Source organism: Trichoplax adhaerens, genomic scaffold (assembly GCF_000150275.1).
Source record: "Trichoplax adhaerens TRIADscaffold_7 genomic scaffold, whole genome shotgun sequence".
Lineage (NCBI taxonomy): Eukaryota > Metazoa > Placozoa > Uniplacotomia > Trichoplacea > Trichoplacidae > Trichoplax > Trichoplax adhaerens.
In genome coordinates, this window is record NW_002060949.1 from 5,005,766 (window position 1) to 5,025,219 (window position 19,454).

A 19,454-nucleotide genomic window follows, 5' to 3' on the forward strand; every position below is an offset into this window, starting at 1 on the left:
CACATTTGTATTCCAAAATAGAATGTCATTGAATAATGATGTTACTTTATGAATTTCAAGTAGTAACTTATTTATGTATTCAATAGCCCGACTATATAGCTATTCTTACCAGTGAAGTACTAGTAGTATTAGTAAAGTTATGTATTCCAAATAAAAGTCACAGTCTGTGTAAATATCATTGTGAAAGCTAAACTTGAAATAAATTGTCAGTTATTCCGCTTCAATAAAATTTTTCCACCACTCCTTTAATTTATTGTCACTGTTTGTCCAAAATTTCTGAAAATCTGGTAGTAGTTTGTCTTGTTGATTGTCAGAAGTAGAACTTGAGCGTTTGGGCAGCATGTAATTTTGCGACCACAAGAAATCGACCTGGGCCTCTTTCAAATTCGTTGTATCGCATAACTATAATAATTTGAATGCAAGAAATTTTTATAGTTACTGGTCAAATATTAATGAATCTACGAGTAAAAATTTACTATACGTGTATCACCCCTTTTTAAAATTACAAAATTAATTAAAATATTGCAAAACGACCAATTAGTGATAGCTTTACCCCAAAGTAATGACTAACATCAGGTTTACATTTTACCCATACCTTATTGATCTGCTCCTCTTTGCTACGTATGCGATATTTAACTAATGCTGCACCGGAGGAGTGAATAAATAATAGCTGTTCGTTTTCTATTATTTCAACGCCAGGATCAATTATGAATTCAAGTCTATAACGAATAATATAAATTAATATGCACCCAGGGTATCTCAACTTGGTGATAGTGATTTTATTTTCTATCGCTAGATCCAACATACTGAATAATATGACAACTTTATCACTTACCTGTCCATCACAAGTTTAACAAATCGTCTAAATTTACCAACTGTTGTATCTGAAATTACAGCGAAGTTAAAAAAATGGGTGTATAGTTATCTAAATTACAGATTACTCCACAGTAATTGCGATCGAATCTAGTGCAAGTAATAAAACAATATACTTTTTCCTTCCTCCTTCGCGTCATCATTAACAAGCCAAGAGAGATCAATATCGATCTCAGCTGGTGAGTAAAATGGGTGTACAGAATTGGAAGTCGGAAACGGACAATATGGAACTGGTGTCAATAAGAAACCTGCTGCCCGAGCTCTTCTTCCCCAATCTTGGATCTGCTCATATATATTCGCGATTGTTACCGATAATATAGCTATTGCTCGCAGTTAATGATTACGTAACAGTGCTATAGCTAACTTACGGTTTCGTTAACATCAGTAGCGGACGATATTAACCATCGCACTTCAAATCGATAAGCACACCTAGGCTTGTAATTTGTACTATAATTAACGGTAAACCATTCTTGGAAGTTTTTATCTAATTGTTTCTTATGATCTACTTCAATTTGAAGACATCTGTATTGAAGATGTTCTGATTCTGAAAAATGCAATATCCCCTATTTACCATCGCTGAACGCTACTATAGCCTAAGCAAGATTTGCTAAACATATATAATTATTAATTGTTAACTACCCTGAGAAGGCATAACATTCTTCATCCCATAAATTTCTATCTCAACCCAGCGATCAGAAAATTCAGTTACAGTCTCATTACCTATAATATAATTGATTATATATATAGGCGTTATAATTTTAATTTGCAACAGTCGACAAATCAAATAAACAACAATCCTTTGATAGGTCTAATCTAAGAAGAATTTTACGTACTAGAAGCGATACAATAGACGTGGTATCCAAATATAAATTGATTTTTCCTGGAGTTGGTTATCTTAATAATTAACTTTTCATCTAGAAGACGCTGATTGTCGAGAGATATTCCAGAATAGTAAAGTTATCATGCAGGATTTTATTTTACACGTTAGTCCAGAAATTAATTTACCCATTCATGATTTCACTACTCCACTAGTACCTCAGTAATGAAACTATGAAATATACCTGGCCTAAAGCTAAGGCATCTGTAATAGTATGAACAGAATCGATTGATTCTATGACCCAGCCAACAAAAGTCGCGGAGACAAAGGTCTTATTTGGAATGTCTCTTTGTTTATCTAAGAACGGTAGTCCAGCTCTATACAATCATGACATATAATAATTGTTACCAGTCAATTAGCTTACAACTTGTATAACATTTGCATGAAATAATGCAATATTAAAGAATTCACTTACGAGATATCTTGCATCAGTTGAACAACTTCATTAGATGATATCGTCTTTGATGAATTATCAGATGTGCTACGAGCGCCTTCCTCTCCGGATATATTTTCTAATTATGTTTAATGAAAATACGTTTTAGAGTTAGATTGCTATCAGACATATTTTTTGTAATTCATTGATAGTAGAAAGTATTGAATAGAACTTTAGCTCTAAAAATTCACCTACCTTTTCGAGTTTCCATCGATTTATCAGCATCGGAATAAATCGTCCCGCTAGTGATTGACTCATCCGGATCGACAAATGCCTTGAAAGCTTTCAGCTGCGACGGCTTCAAGTAAAGGATGACAACTTTACAGTTAATAATTAACTTTCACCTTACTACGCTCATTAAGTTACCTTGCTTAAGGACTGTCGATGGGAACTTCTCCTACAGCGATTTAAATTTTCAGCAAATTTTAAAAATTGCTCTAACAAAAATATTTCCTTCAATCTCTCACTATAGACGCATGTGAGAGATTTCATTTCAGTACTTTTTTCGGGCACCATTATATGCAAGTAATTTAATATGGTGGCTTTGCTAGATGTAACCGAGGAATGAACCGGAAGAAGAGCGAAACGTAATTGCCAGAACTTGACAAGCTAAACCGTTAAGCGAAAATATTATATGTATAACTTCACTGGTCACCCTATATATCATAGATATTGCTACTAAACAGAATACCTCATTTAAAAATTCATGAGATCTATCAATTTTTCCCATAACATAATTATCTATGGATTGCCAATCTAAATCTCGTAGTTCTCCACTCTTTAATTCAACCATTGTTTGCTTCAATAACCCAAAAAATCGTTAGAATTATTTTTAGAGTAGTACCGTGACGACCATATAATTATTGCAAAATTAACAATGGAATAAGATATTAAATCAACTTAAACTGCAAACTCGATATCAACTAATAGACTCCTATTACAGAGTGGGAATGGATATTAAATGAGCTACCTACTTGTATAACTTGTTACTGCGATACACGAATACTGTACAAGCGAAAACACTTAATTTGTTGACAGCAACTATTTCACGTCATATTTATCACCAATATAATATCTATAAATTTAAAATTAATTTACAATCTACAGAATGTAGTAACCGTATGTATTACCTGAAATCCACTTCTTATGAATTGGCCACAGATTATATTTATAATTCAATGAATCAGTTTTTTGTGACTTTCTAAAATCAACAAAAAAATTGGAGGTATTCCGTAGTAAAGTGAAAAAAATTAGTTTTTTCTACTAGAGTCGCCCATACAGTATACATATTGTTAGACAAATATACTTCGGATAATGTTTCACCAAGTGCACTACATGTTCAGTTAAATATAGTTCATGCAAGATTAATCCAATGCTCAGCTTGTAGACGTTCTATAATAGGTACGTTATTACAATCTTTAGTACATTTAACCACGTTCATACGTATGGTAAATAATATAATTTATGGGAATATAATTTAAAACCGTATTTACTTTAATATCAACTTGTAACTGTTCTGAAGATAAAAACGGCTTTGATAACTCTTTATTATCTTTTATAGGATAATAAACCTGAAAGCCCTATCATAGGAATAGTTGACAGTCAGCTATCTATTGAACATGATGTACCATAAATCACGCTACATCAGAATTATTATTCTACAATCGTATCTGCTGGTGTGGCTGAACTTTTATGAATCAGCAGCTGGTCCTCTACCTGAGAAATTCTTTGCAAAACCATAACCTGAAATAGACCTTCAATTTCTGACTCACTAAAGCTAGCGCAAATAATCAATAAATCAATATATAACACGAAACTATAAATCAGATTTATATATCATAGCCACCCGTCGCTTTGCCGCACTTCATGAGTAGCACTATATTCCTTTAGAATATCTTCTCTAGAAGGATATTCACGATTTGTTAAAGGTAAACAAGCTGGCGCAGTTAGCGATCGCCAATCAACTCTTTCATAGAAATCCCAAAAAGTATCTGAATCTGTCGCGTAGATAGTACGTTTATTTTCTGGTTCTCTTTTTGGATTGACATAGTAGTAAGCTACTCCATGATTTGACTTCAGACCGTTGATGCCCTCTAAAAAAGATAACTGTTAATTCTTTTTACAATAAACTAATGTAACAAATGATAATCCTAAAATATTTTTGATACCGGATGCTGATTCGGTAAATTCTTGAATGTAATGATTAAAATATTCCTCCACATTTTTAGTATTTTCATCTATAACCTCATGGTCTTCGGGTTGTTGAACATCTTCTGCTAACGTCGAATCTCTTTCATTCATGTGCTTCAAAGCAGCTAAAGCAATAGTTTTGCTTGGAAATATGCAACTTGGAAGCTCATATCCTAATAATAAATATATATGGACTCTATAAGCACTCTGAACGGATCAAAGATTTCATATAAATTCGCATACCTATACCTCAAAACTAAAACGATAATTATATTAACTAATTATATGGTCGATGCATTGAAAACAAACACCTTTATCATCATTTTGGTTATCTGCTTTGGAAACTACTGGACTTTGTAAAACAACATCATTCCAACGACTATAGCAATGCCCACGATTTTTCATTAATGAGGGATAAAAAATTTTAATGTTTTCAGAGTCATCATCGTCTTCATTCGATACGGACCGATCATCATCTAATAAATCATGAAATAAAGAATCGTTCATGTAACAATATCGATTTTAAACGTACAGCATAACAACCGTTTCTAAAATCAACCAACCTTTAACATTTAGGTGATTCGTAGTATCCTTACTCTCCTTAATACTACAGTTTAGTTATATGTTATATGTTATAACTTAGGCAATCACATAATCATAACACAGCCATAAAGCAAAGAAATTAAAACATACGAATCTCCATCATCAGACTGCCTCTCCATATTCTCTAGCAATAAATTACCCCAGTCGAAATCATCTCCTCTATCATCGCTTTCAAAAATTTTTAGTATTTGTTCCGCTAGCATAAAAAATATGAAGATATACATAAAAATGATTTAGAATATCTTCATTTAGGATGTAATATAAACGATTCATACCTGGTGTTGCCCTGCGACTATTCTTTAAAGCATCAAACTAAAAATATTTTCAACATTTAATTATAGATTATAAATATAAAATAATTCATTTTGATTCACGTAACAGATCCTTACAAAACTGCTTGAAAATTTAATTCTTGGAACATAATAACGGCTGGATTTTTTTCTTAGTTCAAGCTGTGTTTTTGAAACGTATCCACTATACCAAATGCAAGATTGCTTAATTAAAATTTTACTGCTAATTCTAACTCATTCTACATCTATAAAAATGGAGATTTTTAAATAAAATTATATGTGCGATATAGTTAAAGAAATATTAAACCTCAGATTGATCCAATCATCCGGTACTTCATATTTATCTTCCGCATATTTTATCTATCAAACAAAGTGCAAGACACCTCTGATATTTTTATAATTCAACTATACGTTATAGCAACTTTCAATTAAGTAATTTCTTCATCAATATAAATGCATGGCAAATTATGGAAACCTTTAATAATGGAACGTAATACAATGGAGACTCTCCCAAACAAACTAAATCAGCTGCAATCCCTAAAATATGTTAAATGACTTTTTATAGTAACAATTTGCACAAGTAATAATAGCAAGTCCGGTATTAATTTAATTTAAATTATAATCACCATAGTCTGATATTCTTTGTTTCGTTATATCAATTAGCTGCTTTTCAGCCTAGGCAATTTACGAATAGCGAAATATTGAAAACAATTTATGATGTGTTCTTACTCTTATATCTTTATAAAAACTATAATGTCATTGATCTATAAGATTAGTTGTTAATTTTAGCTCATTATCAGTGAATTTAGCCCAGAAATACGCGTATATATTCAAGAAGTTTTACCTCAATAATCCCAGGGCCAGCAGTAATAACTGTTATACATTGTCCAGTCCGATCAAAGTTACGATCGATGTAATGCTTTTCTAATACTGGTATAAATAACAAAGAGAAATGATGAAATAGCCCTATCAGATCAATTTATTAAATTGATTGTGCTCATTGTACGATGTAATAAACAGGTTACATACAGTTTAAGGCAAGATTCATTGCTTCTAAACAGTTTCCTTGTGAGTATGAGGAATTTATATTACCATCTTTGCTAGAGCCTGTAGTAGAATATTTAAAGAATATAAAGTGGAAAGAATAACTTCAAAGTAGGATTGATATTGAAGATCATCAGGGCAAGATTGCACCGACGTAATCTACAATGTCAAAAAACCCCTGCAAATACAGGCATAACTACCTTCTGGTGTTGTTACATTAACATGGCATAAGTACTCTCCAAAATAACGTTTGAGTTGAATTATTATTGTACTCCAGTCATTGCGTCTTTCAGATAGGGTAACAACTCTAAAAGCGAATAGAATGCAAATTATATTTGTCAACTTGATGTCAGAATTTATTTACCCTATCATTTCTAAATAGTTATGACATAGATTCCGGAATAGAATCATATCAAACCTATAAAAATCTTCATAAGATGGAGAGGTTTCCTTTGTCGCACTAACGTTACCGGATTCTAATAAATCAAAATTACATTCGTAGCCTCCATAAGTTACTAAAATCTGAATGCTAGCCATTTTGCCAGTGTACGGATAATATTTATTAAAACGATCAAACAATAAAAAGGCGACTTTAAATTTACTGTCCCCTAACCGAAAGCCTCCAAATTATAAATAGTCCTAGAAAACAATACAATTGTGACATCATGATCACAGGAATTGACCTAAAAGGGAAAGTATCATACTATAATTAATTCTCTAATCAAAGTATTTTAAATGTAAATATTCTATGGCATATACATATAAATAGCATAGGCAATAAGACTAACTTTCCATTCGTTAAATAAAACAGATAGAAATTCAATAGTTTTCTCAAAATATAAATCTCCTGCAAATAGAACAAAGCCGACAAGTTCAAATCCGAAACCATTTAAATTTTACGGTAATAATATTCAATTTTATCATTGACGGTAAATATAGATATATTATATCGAACATATTGCTGGAAAGACCTCCTATATCGAATTCCCACATCTCTCTGCTCATTTGTATCATCAAAAATATCATTGCTCTTGAAGATCGGAAGATGATCTAAATGGCAACACACGTGCGTTAGATATCACCTTCTTACTGCTCAATAAATTCGTAACACAAGTATAGTGACATTCTATAATTATAACTATAATGAACCCTTATACATACACGCTAATACCTTGGTATTTTTAGATATATATCCGCTATTTCCAGCAATAATTCTATCACTATTTCTAAACCAAAGTTTATCTATCTGGCACCTAATTATAATATACTGTGAGATGGCTAAAGATGAAGCAATAAACAGATTCTTCTCAGTTGCTAAGTACCTGATACAGTCGTGTTCAAGTTTGCCTCCATAATACACACACCTATCTCTCTAAATTAGCCAATAAAATGACAATTTTTAAAACATCTTAACAGATATCACTTCATAATAAGCAGTACAATAAGGCTAACTTGTACATATAATTTCGTGTATGCCTATAGCATTATGTGTTTAATCAAAATCTATTGGCTGTCAAGGATAATTTAACTTACCAATGCTTCTTTCAAGCACCACATATCTCTTCGGCCTATATACTGATCCTACATTGTTGTAAATTAATTAAGTTATCATTAGCTTAAAATAAGCAATCATTCTACTTATTTTTCTAAGCTAATTTTAAATCTATTCCTTTATACCAAAGACTCTTTACCTTAAATGCCAATTCGATAGCATACAGTTCAATCTCCTACATAAAATCATACAAAATTGCATTATTTTGTGTTTACTTTTTGTATATCCGTGTGTCAGTTTATGTCTTGGTATGGTATGGATATTGGTACGCTCTAAAAAAATTCATCAATATGCCTACTTCTTGATGGTAATGAGCGAATCAATCGAAAATCTATAACAAGGGCAATTTAATTAAGATAAAATTACCTGCTTATCAAGTAGCTTAAGTAAAACTGTCTGATACGCAGTTATACCAAGTACAGACGCTGCATTTTTATGAATTGACACCGTGCCTAATAAATTTAGATAGTAATAGCGATCATTGCCAAAATCATATCGTATAATCTTAATATTTATTACGACAGTGTAGTAGCCTACCTTTAGGAATGTCATTGGTTATGGACTTGACTTGCAAGCTGATACATTTCTCTCTTGTGCAACTACAGTAGGTGCGAGTATAATCGATACAACGTCTAGGTTAGATAAGATTTTATAAATAGTAATCCCATTTAACCCCATTTAATTCAATTCATCAATAATTCCATGCTCTAATCTTTCAGATTATAATTGTATTATCTAAATATTCTGGTATTCGTACTATTGGAGACGTCATTATTTCACTACGAGCGTACATCAATGTAGTAGGACTGCAATCATTTTATGACTCTATCAACTTACTTTTGAGTATCAATACATTGTGCAGCGCTTGGCAAACAAATTTTGAATACATCCCCGAGTACAACGTCGGGAAAATCTTTACTATTTAAGATTAATTGCCCATCTATGAAAAAAACACAAAATGATGCGACCTTCAATTCAAAATAGCACTTCATAAGCTAACAGCTCGATCTTTGCAAGCTATCCAGCTCGATACTAATTCACAGACGTGTAAAATTGAAAGTACTCTACCGCTACCATACCACTATAATTTTCCTGATGGACTCTAGCCTTATATTCATTCAAAGTATCTTTCATGTTGATCGAAATCAGGCTGATTGGAGCACCATCTCATAATCCATGATAATATTGGGAAAGGCAATGATGATTCATGTCTGTTTATAGTCGAGACCAGCACCTATGGGTGGGCACCGTGGCTACAGTACATGCTGTACTGTACTGTACGTTAAAGTACAGTACAGTACTGTACTGTACAGTATGTACAGTATACAGTACTGTAATTTATACTGTAAGATTTGTCGAACTTCTTTACAAAGCTTACAGTATGCATTTGTAAGGTTTTGTATGAAGCTTTATAATTCATACTAAAGCTTATAAATTAATTGGTACTTAAACGGTATACTGTAGAACCGATAAGTCTAAGTTTAATTGGTACGGCTCTGGTTTCAGCATTGAAGGTTCTCGACGGTTCTGATTCGAAATTTTTGTAAATGTGCATGCAGTACCAGAACCAAACCTTCGACAGGTGTACAGACAGTACAGTACAGTACAGTACACTGTACAGTACAGTAAGTACAGTATAGGAGAGGTCTTACAGTACAGTATACTGTACGGCGTATACGGTATATAGTACTGTAGATCACGTGATTGTGTTTTATTTGTTTATTTATACTGTATATATAAGATGTAAGATGTCCACAGCATCTTCAATCATAATTAACAAGTGCTCGCTAACTGTCGAAAACAGTGATACAACTGTTCATCACTCTGTGTAATTCTTCTGTCCTATCTCCTGTATTCTTTGGTACTTCTGTTTGCAACCTGTACTACATTTGTTGATTGTTCTTATAATAAACTCTGCTAACTTATCTGCTTTCGTCGCTCAATTACCAATATGATCATTCTTGAAGCCGGAAAGGTGACATACTGTACAGTGTACACTCAGAAGATAGTATATTAATGTATACAGTTATATATCGTAGCAGGGTTCATGGACTCGGCTTTACTTATAACCAGCCTGATCGAATCGAGGATAGGGCATCAAACAGCTAGATGAAATAAGAAACAACGTAGAACATCTTTCGTGACTTTGAAACGATAATATACGCGTTAATAATTATAATGAATGAATGAATTAATACATATACGATTATATATGTATCATTCAATAATTTATCGCTTAATATCCTTGTTTTAACTATGCGCCGTGTATACATGTATATCTGAATAGTTTTGATAATGTAGCAGTTTTTTTTTTATTTATTTGAAGCTTTCAGTCATAATATTTACCATAGCTTTTCTTATATAGCTTCAAGGATTGCAAATTTACTGCTTTATTACGGAGTATTTCCACTCTAAAATGAGGTGACTGATGTAAAATTGGCCATTTTATATAAGACTTAAGATTCAATCTTAATACTAATAACATCACTTTATTATCAAGATATTCTACATCAAAAAGGAAATAATTACCAGCTTTACCTAATTTACAATTAAAATATCGCTAATCAATATGGTTCAAAATTGAGATCTCGCCAAAAGTAAGACATTATTAAAAATATTGAACAGTTAATACTTATAATCTACGAAAATTAGCATTTAGCCGTCTGGAAAACATACAGAAAATTGGATGCAAAATGTAATTTATAAAAGTCAATCATGTTACTTTAAAGTCAATATGCTCTAGGATAGAAAGGGTAAGCGCACTATAACAGAGGTTGTGTAAGAAAAATTATAGTTACTATTATGGTTAGTTACTTTAAATGAGCTAAACAATTGCAAATTATCATAACATTCAAATCTACATTGAAAAGTTGACATTTAGCAAGAAATTCTCGCTTGGAAATAACTCTACGATATGCTCTATTATAGCTAGTTGTTTGATACCGTATCCTCGATCAGACTAGACTTGAAGACGTGCAAAGTCCAATTTATCAATCAAAACACCGACGGACAGAATTATCCTCTGCTCAACCACTAGCTAATATTCCGTATATGCCATTGGTATACAGTCCATAGACTAGCAAGAGCCTCGAAGAACTGACAAACCTTGGTCTGTCCAACGCCTAAACATTATGTAAACATCTAAAAAACAATCTGGTGAACTTCCGTTAGACCTTCCCCATTCTTCATGACCTTTAGCGTTCATAACAAGGCTGCAGTATTATTCCTTATACTGAGTATTGCATGCTTCTAGTATAAACTATCAGAAATTTATCATTATGGTGTTAATACAATTAATTAAAATTTTAAACAGACTGTAATGAAATACAATAAAGGAAATGTGTTATTTTTGATGGGAGGGATCTAATTAATCACAGCCTACTGTTTCCTTTATGTACCAGTGGATCTTTGCATGCACCCGCATCGGCTGCTGTAAACTGTAGTGTTTTGCACTAACTTGCACCGTAGACGCTACTATTTACCCCACACTTGGTACATAATTTAGTTCTTTTTCAAAAACAAGCCCTGAGGTCATCCACGGTGTCTCGGTGAAAATTCCTGCTGTGCAATTCTTATTTCCAACCTCGTTCTTTTCAATTTGTGAGGTCGCATTCGCTTAAGTGAACCTGGTTTCATAAACATGTCGATCAAGAAAAGTAATTTTCCTGATATAAAAATCCCTGAAGGGACTGTCTTCGATGTTGTTTTTAGTAACCTAGAGGAAAGAAAAGATCTCGTACTTTTGGTAAATCTCTATTTACCGTCTACTATAACTTGCAAATAGCTTATCATTATATACGAGTAATGTAACTTATCATTAAATCGATGCAATACCTACACAGACTCTGCCAACTAGGAAATCATTTCTATACTTTGATACCAATAGTCTCTTTAATTGCGGTTATCGTGACCTCAATAATCAAAACAAAATTGCCGATAGATATATTCACATTTGCACTAATTTTGCGTTATACTTTACAAAATTAACTATTGCAATCCTGTACGATATGCTTACAGTAAGATACATTATATTGCTTAGATTTGAAGATTCTAAAGCCTTGCTAATGCACTAGTAATATCCGTACAGAACTCTGATGTTATCATAATTTTATTCAAATTACAAGTAACAAATTTCTTTAGACCATTCATAGTAGCTACGATCGAAATCAAAATACGCTATAATACCAATTGATTGCATTCTGTTATTTATTTAACTTTTATTTAAATACCAACTGAACTTTTAATCAAGAAAGTATACTTTATAAATTTTTAAAATGATATTGTTTTCAACGTGATTATTAAGGTTGATGGACTCTCCGATAAGTCCTATACATTACAACAGATGTATGAATTATCCAGACGGGCATCTTGTGCTTTACGAAAGCATGGTCTTCGTAAAGGCGATGTTTTAGCAATCATTAGTCCAAATACCCTAGATTATCCAATTATCCAGCTAGCTGCAATGGCTATAGGTGCTACTATTACAGCTTTCAATCCTTTGTCGACACCTAAGGAAATATCCTATTTGCTAAATGATTCTGGAGCAAGATTTGTAATTTTGCATCCATTTGTGATTAAAAACTACGAGGCAGCGGAAAATAAAGGCGTTGATGAGAAATTCGTTTTTGGAAATGTCGACGGATACACTTCCATCTCCAGCTTTTATGAGTATGATTTACGATATTTAAAAATTAGATCAATTGTATAATTATTATTGTTAATAAATACATTTATGCATACAAGCACCTTATATGTGAACGTATGGAGAAATTTTCGTACTAGGCTAGATGTTATGCATTAGATATATAATTAATAACTGTTATTAAATTCGAGAATACACTACCCAAGAATTAGAGAAATAAATTATAAAAAAAATTTAGAAAATATGAAATTAGTAGACATATAATTGAGTATTTTACTACGTAGCACCTACACTAGTACTACACCATCCAGTAAATTGCTTTTACGAAGATACATTGTGAAGAATATCACAATATTTGTCTATCCATTACTGATGCGATACTTTTCCCATGGATAGGGAAGATGACTCCACATTTATGGTCGATGAAACTATTGATGTTAAAGAAGATGTTGCAATGATGTTTTATTCAAGTGGTACTACAGGCTTACCTAAAGGAGTCATGCTTTCCCATCGCAACATTAACTCAATCTTCGGAATGGCTGATGTTATAAATGAATTGCATCCTATTTTCTTTGTGGGAAAAGTTTGTTTTGGTCTCTTACCGTTCTACCATATTTATGGTAGTATCCTAGTACTATTTTTGCGCATGGTAACCAGTAAAAAGCTAATTATTGTACCTCGATTCGATCCTGAAGGTTTTCTTGCTGCTATTCAGAAATATAAAGTAAGTACGATGATATTTATTACATAAACGATGTACACCTTTGATCTATATCTTATATATCTACGTGTATCAGCATAACATAAACATATAATAGTTTATCATTTGACATTTCTTCCCATTAAACTATTCTTGCATTATATACAAAGTAAAAAGTATCGTCTATTTCTTATTTATTGACAGATTGAAATGCTCAATCTAGTACCACCGCTCATAAATTTCCTCGCTAAAAGTCCATTAGTCGATAACTTTGATTTGTCTAGCGTATCAAGTGTCTTTAGCGGAGGAGCAAGTTTATCTCCTGAAGTTGGTCAACTAGCAGCGAGTCGGCTAAATTTACAACTGATATATCAAGGTAAATACTTTTGTAGATTATTAAGAAACGCCGAATTCAAAATTCATATGTTATGTTGACTATCGTACCATACAACTTTATAACATGTAAATTATCCTTCAGGTCTATTCTTCCTAATCTAACCAATATTAACCTCCATAATTTCCTCATCAGGTTTTGGAATGACTGAAACAACCGGTGCATGCCACTTTCCTCCACCAGGTAAACGGATAGATACCATAGGGTATCCTTTACCCAGTATGGAATGTAAGGTTGGTACATAGCGAATAGCTAAATATGCCTAATTTATTAGCACAAATACTAGACTTTCTATCTACGTAAAAATGTTACGAAATTATGCAAAATCATACTTCGAATTTGCAACACATTTACAGATTGTCGATAGTGAAAGTAAAAAATTAATGGGACCAAATGAAGTTGGCGAATTGCGTGTTAGAGGTCCAAATGTCATGTTAGGCTATTGGAAAAAACCTAAAGAAACTTCTGAAACAATGGATGAAGATGGCTTCTTGAGAACTGGTGACATCGGCTACTATGATGATGAGGGATTATTCTATTTAGTAGATAGAATTAAGGAACTTATCAAGTATAAGGGATATCAAGTAAGTTATCCCGGATGAGTTTAGCATCATTCATTACGCTATTAGCTTTGATAATGTGCTGGTGAAGCTTACAGAATTTTTTTGCATTTGCATTACCAGGTTGCTCCGGCTGAATTAGAGGCAATTCTAAATGGACATCCAGCAGTACTTGAATCAGCTGTTATTGGTGTTAAAAATGAAGAAGCTGGAGAATTACCAAGAGCTATAATAGTAAAGAGGCCAAATCAAGGTTTGAGAGTACCAACAGACGTGTCCAATATTGATACTATGGTATCAGAGTTTTAATTTTTTTTACTAATTTTATAGATGTCACAGCTGAAGATCTAATCACTTACGTTAATGAAAAAGTTTCACCTCAAAAGAAATTGAGAGGTGGCGTCATTTTTGTTGCTGATGTTCCAAAATTGCCAAGTGGAAAAATACTACGCCGAGCTCTACGTGAACAGTACGGAAAGGCTTAGTATCGAAATGCGTCGCTATAACCCATCGTAGCTTATGGCACTTTAATATGGACCAATTTTAGAAATATTGTTTGCTAATTTTATTATTATTTTATTTTCTTCTATCGTAATTGCCAAGCTTTCGTGTGTTGTTGTAACGAAGTTTTTAACAGTAAAGTACACCATATTAAACTAATAAAAGATAGCTACAGTGTTGTTGAAATTAAAAACAATTGGAATTAGTACCTACCTGCATGCATTATATTATATGCGTATCATCAAGATGCTCACTATCGCCTCCATATTTCGGGTACGTAAATACAATACTGTAGTATCTTAATTAAAACGTTTGGCATAAGCCGGTTTAATAAGTTGTGTTGAGAGAAGGGTTTGTCTAAACTAGCTTGAAGCTGTTAAAAGATCCCACAATAAAGTTACTCAGAAGAAGTACTAGTACTAATCACTCTCGATACCCGTTTCTGTAACACGACATTATACCAAGGTTGATTATATAAATTAATTATATGCAGAATTGATCACTGCCTTTTTCAGTCAAGTCGATTAATTGATCTTGTCTACTCTTAGTCATGGAGTTAGACAGTGAGTGAGCTATAGTAAACATGAGCCAGCATCAAAATTTTTAACTCTTCAAAAATTAACACGAGCACGCACACACACATTTAATGGCATCTATATCAACAGTAATTATTATTGGCAACCATGATTTACAAATTAGATCGGACCTACATTCTACAAATAATACGACGTAATTAAATATCACGACATATGTCCTAGGACTAAAAGCAACCGTAACTACCAACAGCTTAAAGGCGGAGTCAATCATGCGCAACATGCGGCATATATGAAACCATTTCTTCAAAGTATGTAAACTAATTTAAGACTAAATGATAATTTTATACCACTTAACAGGTGCTAATTCAGTTTATTCTTGTACAATGTACAACCTGTCAAAATCCGGTATTCATTTGTTCAGTTTCAACTAATTTTGGGTTAGTATCGGTGTTAAAGAAGTTTTAACAAAGAGTCATACAGTCAATACTTCTGTATACAGCAAAATGCCTATTGCAGTCCATAAATACAATTTATGCCTGATGTAATCACCGTATCATATAACAGTACTGTCGTTAAATGACTACAATATAATTCACTTAATTTTATGGCCTATAGCGTATTCTCATATACCGTTTATTAAGCCTCGTACGTTAGTGCACTTATAACATTTTTAATGTACATAACTTGTAAGTACGCTTACTGTAGCATAAATATCATTGCTATTTTATGCAATTTTAGTACTATATGTATCACAGATATACAATTTTACCCTTCCTAATTATGAGTACTCAAAACCAATTCAACTAAGTCATAAGGATTACAGCTATAATATGTGCTATTAAAAGTGTTGATCGAAATGTAATGGAATTGACTTACCGTCTGTGTATTGACTTCAAAATTAATAATTAGTACGTCCTTCTGAGCTATCAAACTAAAATACATCTAATATAGTCTTTTACTGAACGGTAGTTTATCATGAGTTTTTATTGTAGCAAACAGGCTACAGCAGCATGCTTTTTAAATTAAAGGAAATCAATAACGCTAGATTTTTATCTAATTCTGATCCAAGATTCAGCCAGACTCAATCCCATTCGACCATCATATGAGGAGATATACGGTACAGAATACACGTAATGCAATTTAACTGAAATTAATGGCTAAATTAATAATTTTAAAATTAGTTTATAAAGTTATACCAGTCTTGATCAGTTCTATTAAAAGCAAATTTAGATAAAGTTAAAACTTTAGCTCCATATAAATAAGCCTTGGACATATGGAGTCATCATAAGGAAACTGCATCACATTATAGCACCATTCCCACTCATTTCCACTATTGAATATGCAAGCTATTATCAAACGTTATGAAATAATGCTAGTACGTAATGTGTAATAAATGTACTGTGCATACATCTGTACGAAAGTAGCACGCATAAATTTACTACTGTACAGGAAATTGAGATAATAGCACCGAAATAATCTATTATTCTCATTATTTTTCCGCACGTACGCGTATGCAGTAAATAAGATCATTTTTTGCCATCTGTAAAATTTTATTTGTAGGCTACGATGTTGTAGTTTTAACCTGTCTTCACTTACCTATAAAAGCAGCTGTATAAATGATTATTAGATTACTTGGTAAATAATAAGGTGAAAGTAGACGATTACTTTTGAGGACATTTTCAGAGCTAAAATTACTAGACTGGACTATATTTTCAACAGAAAATACTCCTAGTCTTTAATGTAAGGTAATAAAACGAATAGTTTCTCTTTTATATATATATATAACCTATATGCATATACATGTATAAAAGTGTCGTACATATACCATACCGAAGGTAAATAGCGTTGCATTTTAAAGCAATATACGTATATCTTAAAATCTGAGCACTATTAAAGAATAAAAGATGTGAGTAAAAATTTTAAGATAACATTTACTGAGTGCTGCACAGCTACAGCCACAAGACCGGTAATGTCTAATTATATTAATCTGTTATATCTGCTACACAGATAGCCAGTCAAGCAGTAGGCAAACGAAAACACACGGTCAAAGTTGTTTTACCATGCATATAACATTTCTTTATTGATAGTCATGTTCAGCTGGGAAGGTTATACCAGATCTTTGTAGAATGACACGTGCAGCATAAATTCCACAACGAACACATTCAGTTATAGGTTTACCTTGGACCAATTGGCTCAAATAACCACCGGCGAAAGCATCTCCTGCTCCATTACTGTCTACAATGTCATCTTGGTTGAGTGGTGGTACAGGAAACTCCATACATTCACCGTCGCGAACTACAATAACTGGATCTTGACTTTGAGTAATGATCACGATACGAGGATACTTGGGATTCACCTTGGGCATAGCTGCTATTTTCTTACCAATTTCTTTCAAATCAGAGGTTCCAAACGAATGCTCTTTAGCAAAAACATCAAATTCAGTTTCATTACCGAATAAAATATCGATATAAGGGAAAATTCGCATCATGTCGTCCTTGACTAAGGTAATTAGATAAGGTGCGGAAATATTGGTTGCGAAAATTTTTCCATTGTCGTGGCTGTGCTTAGCGACAGTCATCATGGAGGAGGGTGAAACCTTTAAGAAATAACCTGAAGAATAGTAAATTTTGGCTTTTTCTACCCAACGCCAATTTTCTTCTTTTAATAAATGCTCTTCCTTGTAATGTTCTGCGGCACCCAAGTTGGCGACTAAGGAACGATGCTTGTCGGTCAGCAAGACAGCACAAGTTCCAGTTGGTTGTTCCGATGTCTGCATGTAATTGACTCTCAAGCCTTCATTGGTAGCGGCATTAATTAACAGATCAGCGAATTTATCCTTACCAATACAACCAATGTATGTGGTGACTTGCGGCTGACGTAATAACCACTGGGCTGTACGAATTGAATTTTGCGTAGCACCACCAGCAATAAAATCGCATTGATATTTTTGCATCATTTGATCAAATAAAGGCAAGTGTTCCTCACCTGCCAAAATGGCATTATTGGCTTCCAAGTTGTACGCTTGTAGAAAGCTCTTATCAACAGGAGCGGAAATATCAAGTAATGGGTTACCCATACCAAAAAGTACTCCTTCTGGGATATCTGAATTAGCCATTTCTAATGGAATAAAGTCAATGGAAAGGGAAGAAGAATTAGAAATACCTAGTCATATGCTAGCCAAAAGGAAAGAGCTTGTTGAAAGCCTTTGCAATTGCAGTCCACTCCCGTTGACGCGTTGGGTAATAACAGGTACCTGCTAACGTGTCGAGTTCTGTTTTATAATACTGTATGCTGTAGTAGTCAGTCAGTATAAAAGTATTGCACATGCGTACCACCAGTCTAGTCCACCCGGTATCACATGGACTGCTGGTAATTGGCTAGCTCATGGCACTACTGTACTACATTCATACTGAACACTTTACACTTAAAGTGTACAGTATGGTATAGTGTACTGTACTGTCAATGGAAATTTATATAAGCCCTTGACCTTGCGCACACACGCTGTCTGAGTTCACTGCCGTCAGTAGAATGTAGACCAGTCTGTAGCTTTAGTGCTGGACTAGTGTACCTACGGTGGGCCAGTTCTTGCCTTTTGGGGATAAAATTTACAATTTTATCTTGAGGCGTTCCTAGGAACAGTGCACGTAGAGGTAAACGAAATCCCAAATCCCCTGACCTCATTGCAGGTATCTATTCAGGTAAAAGTCCCTCGAGTGCAGCGATATTTTTGGAATGGCCGATTTCACCAAGAACATCGCCTCATCAGGAAGAGAAAACAGCAGGGGATACACTCACTCACTACACCACACTGTAACTACAGTGCAGTATGGTGACTCCAGAAATCGGACATCATTGCTAGTACTGTAGACTGCATACTGTACGGTACAAAGTCAAAACAAGTCTCAAATAATAATAATAATAAAAATATTAATTAATATTTTACTAGCGAATTCCGTGAAAATTCCACGGAATATTGCACTGTACATTATACATGGAGTATTTTAACTTTAAAGTTAATAATTATATTCATTTATAATAGTGTGATACACGTACACTCGTACAGTACAATCGCATTAATCGCATTAATATAATTTGATGATTATGACAGCCGGTCTCGATCGTCTCGACAGAGTACGCAGTGCTGATGGCACTATCCAGCTGCACTCAATCAAACTAGAAATATTCATGATCAATCTCCTTCATAAAAAAATGATTTTAAAATACAGTACATTGTGACATACAGTATTAGAGCATACTGT

General features: G+C 33.3%; 3 protein-coding genes across 3 annotated transcripts; 1 reads left to right on the forward strand and 2 right to left on the reverse strand.

Moving 5' to 3' along the window:
• Nucleotides 1–210: 210 nt before the first annotated feature.
• On the reverse strand, nucleotides 211–8,996 carry TRIADDRAFT_58356 (uncharacterized protein; the record flags this gene model as incomplete). The annotated part of the gene is made up of 34 exons (XM_002114448.1): nucleotides 211–402; nucleotides 596–719; nucleotides 836–884; nucleotides 990–1,155; nucleotides 1,242–1,417; nucleotides 1,513–1,593; nucleotides 1,707–1,797; nucleotides 1,935–2,067; nucleotides 2,166–2,262; nucleotides 2,379–2,481; nucleotides 2,550–2,792; nucleotides 2,875–2,982; nucleotides 3,677–3,763; nucleotides 3,900–3,960; nucleotides 4,030–4,276; nucleotides 4,352–4,546; nucleotides 4,685–4,849; nucleotides 4,937–4,980; nucleotides 5,067–5,172; nucleotides 5,252–5,288; nucleotides 5,366–5,450; nucleotides 5,574–5,626; nucleotides 6,111–6,196; nucleotides 6,296–6,373; nucleotides 6,511–6,617; nucleotides 6,729–6,786; nucleotides 6,924–6,993; nucleotides 7,482–7,682; nucleotides 7,844–7,891; nucleotides 8,002–8,037; nucleotides 8,229–8,314; nucleotides 8,400–8,494; nucleotides 8,700–8,802; nucleotides 8,942–8,996. 34 exons carry the CDS (start codon nucleotides 8,994–8,996, stop codon nucleotides 211–213), a joined length of 3,666 nt encoding a protein of 1,221 aa, XP_002114484.1.
• A 3,178-nt stretch (nucleotides 8,997–12,174) lies between these two features.
• TRIADDRAFT_37979 (uncharacterized protein) lies at nucleotides 12,175–14,835 on the forward strand. The gene is made up of 7 exons (XM_002114134.1): nucleotides 12,175–12,530; nucleotides 12,901–13,228; nucleotides 13,409–13,580; nucleotides 13,734–13,831; nucleotides 13,955–14,182; nucleotides 14,282–14,411; nucleotides 14,489–14,835. The coding sequence occupies exons 1-7, from the start codon at nucleotides 12,205–12,207 to the stop codon at nucleotides 14,641–14,643; spliced, it is 1,437 nt and encodes a 478-aa protein (XP_002114170.1). The 5' UTR covers nucleotides 12,175–12,204; the 3' UTR covers nucleotides 14,644–14,835.
• Nucleotides 14,836–17,272: 2,437 nt separating this feature from the next.
• On the reverse strand, nucleotides 17,273–18,310 carry TRIADDRAFT_50549 (uncharacterized protein; the record flags this gene model as incomplete). Its single annotated transcript, XM_002114449.1, has 1 exon — nucleotides 17,273–18,310. The coding sequence occupies one exon, from the start codon at nucleotides 18,308–18,310 to the stop codon at nucleotides 17,273–17,275; it is 1,038 nt and encodes a 345-aa protein (XP_002114485.1).
• Between the last annotated feature and the right edge of the window lie 1,144 nt (nucleotides 18,311–19,454).